The sequence below is a fragment of the Epinephelus moara genome, chromosome 1, assembly GCF_006386435.1.
Source record: "Epinephelus moara isolate mb chromosome 1, YSFRI_EMoa_1.0, whole genome shotgun sequence".
NCBI lineage: Eukaryota > Metazoa > Chordata > Actinopteri > Perciformes > Serranidae > Epinephelus > Epinephelus moara.
Genome location: NC_065506.1, coordinates 47,748,744 through 47,754,217, shown reverse-complemented (window position 1 = coordinate 47,754,217; position 5,474 = coordinate 47,748,744). Strand labels below are relative to the sequence as shown.

Sequence of the window (5,474 nt, the reverse complement as noted above, 5' to 3'; positions counted from 1 at the left end):
CCGGCTTATGTCTTCTTCTTCAATGCGGTTTTAGGCGGATTGCAATACCAGCTCTACGGTGCACAGCGCCACCTAGCGTTCCGGAGGACGTAAAAAAACAGGATCTAGTTTATGTTATACTGTGATTAAATACAATAAAAGTAATTTTACACATAAAAAATATATAATCTTTATTTTTAAATATATTCTACATATTTACAAATAAATATATTGATAAATATAAATTAAAAAATATATAAAAAATTAAAAAACTTGGCGTGTCTTCCTCAGGCTCACGTCCTCTACCAGTCCTGGGAGTTTGAGGGTTCAGTATTGTAGCTGTTCCCAGGACTGCACTCTTCTGGACACAAACCTCAGATGTTGTACCTGGAATCTGCTGGAGCCACTCTCCCAGTTTGGGGGCCACAGCTCCCAGTGCTCCCATTACCACTGGCACCACTGTTGCCTTCACTCCCTGCATCTTTTCTAGCTCCTCTTTCAGCACTATTTTTCAAGCTTCTCGTGTTCCTTCCTGATGTTGCTGTCATCCATCACCTCTGCCTTCTTCTGTTGTTTGTCCATCAGCACCATGTCTGGTTGGTCAGTCATCACCAGTTTGTCAGTCTGGATCTGGAAGTCCCACAGGATCTTAGCTTGGTCATTCTCATCCACCTTAGGAGGTGTCTTCCATTGTGACCTTGGGACTTCCAGCCCATACTCAGTGCAGATGTTCCTGTACACTATGCCAGTCACTTGGTTATGGCGCTCTTCCTTCCTGCATCTTACACCCTGCTGTTATGTGCTGAACTGTCTCAGGAGCATCTTCGCACAGCCTGCACCTGGGGTCCTGTCTGCTGTGGTAGACCCCTGCTTCTATTGATCTTGTACCAATGTATACCTTGTCTACATTTATTCTAGTATCCCAAAATCTATTCTCATCCAGCCTCTCATCCTAATCTGATCAGTTTACGTTTCTGGCGTGGCATCAGTGCATTTCCATACTACTTATCAATACTCAGTATATTACATACAGAAGATGTCAGTCCCCCAGTTTGGAGAAGCAACACAGAAGCTAAGGAATGTACTGCTGTGGCCAGGGTTAGCAGCAAAACATATTTTAGACACCAGTTTAAGTGTACGCTATATTTAGAATATTTCCCCTGCTTTACCTTTCTGTCAGACACCCTGTTCCAACAGGGGAGCCTTTAACAACTTCAGTTACCCATCTATGCTCTGGTCAAAGCCAGACCCCATGGACGAAAACAATAATTTTGGCTCACTGACCACAGGAGCTGCTGGTCGACTGCTGCCTCAATCAGTTAGTTAGTCTGTGTTATTGTGTGACTTTGGTGAGTCTGAACTGACACTTTAAAACACCAAAGTCACACAATAAGATGAACTAACCTACAGACAAAGGCAGCAGTAGACCAGCAGCTCCTGTGTTCAGTGATGTTAAATCACAGTTTTTCTCAATGGAGTCTGGCTTTGAAGAGAGAGCGATGTAACAGCTTCAGTTCTCAGCTGGAGATCAGTCTGACATTGAGGTAAAGTGGTGAAAATATTCTTAATGTAGCGTACACTTAAACCAATTTAGATTTTATTAGGTTGCTGAAATGCATTTTGCTGCTGCTCCATCCACAGCTTTCGTGTCGGACCTCTCTGACTGGGGGTGAGCTGTAAGTAATACGACGACTATGGAGAAATATCTCATACAACCCTTCAGTCAATCTTTAACAACAGGTGACTGATATACGGGTCATTTTGGAAGGCAAAATAATCTGTCTTGCTTAGATCGGAGGCTTTGTTCTGAAAATCACTGCAGTTGAGTTTTTAGTTTCCATAATCTTCATAAAGTCCATTCAGACTGACTTCACTGTGATGGAGGCAGAAGTCTCAGAGACAGATATTTTAAAAGAAGAGAGCAGAGTCACAATATACAGTACACATGTATGTGTGTGTTTAGTGATATGAGTGAACTGATCCTTTAATGTTTTATAAGGCAAGGCAGAAACAAACAAAAAAAATTTACATCTGAAAATCTTTGTAGTTGCACTTTAACAGAGGCATTTAAAGAGGCACACAACTCCTCATACGCCTAATGACAAGCTGATGGGTAAAGTCCTTGGCTAAGCATCACATGGATGTGTGTGGATGGGAAATGGATGTCAGTGGTCGTTCACCACTGAGCTGCAGGTCAATGAGAGCATGACAGAAATACTGAGAGTAGCTTAAGATGAGTGTGCGCTTCATATGCTGCTATACAGTGTATTTATTGGACATGTTTGGACAGGGAGACGATCCTTTACCTCTTCAAATATCATGTGAGGACAAGGCACAATGTTTCTGTCACACACGGTCTGGAAAACAAGTAAACTTAAAGCGGTATGAACGTTACACGAGCTGTCACACATTAAAGCTTCAGTCTGGCTGCTTTTACGTGTCTCTGTGTTCTTGGGGGACTCTGCTGATCGTAGGTTCCTGTTGTGAATACTCCTCGAGGAATCTGAGGTGGAAGTCCTTCACTTTGCCGAGGAGGACTTTCAGCTTCTCTGGGCTCGGCAGGATGGTCATTCTGAGAGAAACACAGTGAAACAAACATGTAAGACTTTGCTCCACAAAAAAACTGCTCAGGAACGATCTGAGGAACATGACAAAGAACTCAAGGCCTCAATCTGGTTTCCAAGTTCTCCAGATCCCAATCTGATCAAGTTTTTGTGCGGCATACAAGAACCGCAGAGGTCCTGCGTCCGTGCCTCGACAGGTCGGAGCCAAGACCGATCCACGGTGGGAATCTGACCTGTCGAGGTGTGGATACAGGACGTCTGGTGGCGCACTGGTGGAAGTGGATCAATGTGGGTGATTGAAAAATGAAAACAATTAACAATTTATTTCAGGTGGTAATGCGTCACATGACATTTTAAATGTAATAATATGACCCAAAATCCTGTTGGTAATGCGTTATATTCTTTACTGCTAAAACGTAATCTATTACTGTAATGTATTACCCGCAACACTGATATAAAGTGCCATCCATGTGAATATATGGACACAAGGTTTCCTCCATCTTGTTAGAAATATTAACCTAACACTCTGTTGGTGGAAGGAAGTGTTCGCGTCTGACCTGAAGTGATATGTTCCGTCCCTCTGGCCAAACCCACTTCCTGGAACAACACAGATTCCAGTTTCCTCCAGCAGCTTCAGACAGTACAGCATGTCAGGAGCCATAGACAGAGTCTGCAGAGACACACACACAGGAACTACACACTTAGCTCAGCCACTCCCGAAATTAAGCTTGTGTTGTAATCAGCTGCTTTGCCTGAGGCCACAGAATAAAGACACGGATACAGCTGGTGTGCAGAGGGTGGCGGCGTCCTTTAAACCTGTCCAAAACTGCTGGAGAAATACTAGTTTGTACGTGCGAAGAAATTGTTTGCAGTTGTAGAAAAAAATGATGCCTGAATGAAATGTGACACAACCTGTCACTGCGATTCTAATTTAAAGAGACAAAACGCTGAGCTAAAACTAAAACACTTTGAGATGCTCTCAACTAATGTTTGACTAGAACTATGAAGGATCAAAATATGAGTAAAAGAAATAAGAATTTTCATCTCAAGACAAACACTACGTCTAAAACAGCTGCCAAAATGAACACTGCCTTTTAATATAATATATGTTGATGTTTTTCTAACACTACAATGTTGCTTACGAGCACTTCAATGTGTTTTTGGAAAGGAAAAAAAAATAAAAAAATCAGTAAACAGAGTTAATTAAAAAAACGTGCACAGTGACAGACCTGAGCTTCCTGGATGGCTCGTGGTGGGATGAAGATCTGAGGGAAGGCATACATGGCTCCTTGGACCGGGTTGCATTTGATCCCAGGTACTGAGTTCAGGATTTCCTCTGTAAGTCTGGCTTTGAGAGCCAGTTCACCCAGGACTGAGCTCTTCTCCTGCACACCAATATAACACATACAACACATTTAACTTTACACAGACAGTGAGTTAACAGCAGTCAGAGGGAGTCATGTAAAACAGGGAGAACACAGGATGTGATTAGCAGAGCAGATATGGACTGTGTGCTGGAGCAGAAACAAAAAAAACATGCAGCTAAATTTGAGTTGGACTTGAATCTTTTTAGGCCTGAGGAAATAAAACTACACAGTCTAAAAATTAATTGTATTCATTACTATTTATAACCAGGTAACCCTCAGACCTCTTAGGTCAATCTCTTAAATGCTTGTGGGGGTCCTGACAGGTTAGGAACACCGACCTTAAGGAGGTCAGCATCCAGCAGCTGGTGTAGTTTGATACCAGCCTCTAAACTTCCTGCTCATTTATTCCTCAAAAGCCAATCTATTTATACAAAAACACTTATAGAAATGTTTCTGAGTTGACACTGTAAACACCAACATCTGCACTGAACTGATTGAGAACAACCAGAAACACACACACCTTGATAAACTGAGCGTACGAGGGCTCGTGGTCTTTGGGAGGATTTACAATGACGTCCATTGCTGCCTGTCCGGGGACGGGAGGGCAGAGACGAACAGACAGTAGTTTGACCAGCTGGGCCTTCACCTTTGGATCCATGTTCAACACCTCCATGTAACCTCCACGGAAACCACACCTGAGCAGATGGAACAAAGAGCAGAGCACAGATGATGAGGAAAAGTCCTCAGTCAAGAAAAGGGAACTGCACACGAGGGGTTAGTGTAATAATAAAGACTAACGAGGGTCTTTGTACGCCCTGAGAACCAAAGTACTGTCAAATTCATTCCTGAACGTATACTTCATATACTGCAGCAAACTACGGCCACATCCACACTAACAGCTGCTCTATTTTTAAACTGTTTTCTAAACAAAAACGATATCTGTGCAGACAAGCATGTTCGCATAGTTTCAGAATTAATCTCCATCCATGCTAACACACCTGAAACACATATCATGTACACTGGGCATGCTGTACCACAGTAAACAGGAAGTAGATTGTCCGCTCTGTGGCTGGCTGCTTAGTTACAGGAAACACAACAGAGATGTCAGTAAGACCAGAGATTTCTTTGTTTGGAATTACGACGACGACGTGCAACTGTTACTGCAGGTAACTCATGAGTATACAGCAGTCAAGGAGACAGTGAACAGAATGGGAGTCATTACAAAACAAATACAGAGACATATTAGAGTGGGATATCCATCACTGGAGGAAGTCATGGCGACAGGAAAAGAGCACCCACACAAGAAAGATAAAATCACAAAAGGTATGCAGAGCTAGCTGTAAAGTTTTCACTTAAAGGGAAATTTCGGTTTATTTCAACTTGTCTCCTATCGTCCTAAATTTGTTTCAAGTGACTAGTGACATAAAAATAATAGTTAGCATGTTAGCCATTAGCCTAGATACAGCCGGGGCGCATAGTAGCGTCAGACCTGTTAAAACGTAAGTGAACGGGCAACCTTCAAGTGCAAAGTTAGTCCACTAAACAAGCTTTTTTTCCACAAAGA

At 42.5% G+C, this 5,474-nt stretch overlaps 1 protein-coding gene across 2 annotated transcripts in view; it reads right to left on the bottom strand.

Moving 5' to 3' along the window:
• Window positions 1–1,931: 1,931 nt before the first annotated feature.
• The window catches only part of gpt2 (glutamic pyruvate transaminase (alanine aminotransferase) 2), a 13,754-nt gene continuing 10,211 nt past the window's right edge, over window positions 1,932–5,474 (bottom strand). Inside the window, exons 8-11 of one of the 2 annotated variants that reach the window (XM_050050802.1) lie at window positions 4,431–4,605; window positions 3,773–3,928; window positions 3,101–3,213; window positions 1,932–2,551 (exon numbers count right to left, since the gene is read on the bottom strand). In XM_050050802.1, the coding sequence (XP_049906759.1) occupies window positions 2,413–2,551; window positions 3,101–3,213; window positions 3,773–3,928; window positions 4,431–4,605 (583 nt within the window). In that variant the 3' untranslated portion in view covers window positions 1,932–2,412. The remainder of the gene's footprint in view (window positions 2,552–3,100; window positions 3,214–3,772; window positions 3,929–4,430; window positions 4,606–5,474) is intronic. The other variant, XM_050050879.1, reaches the window with a different exon arrangement.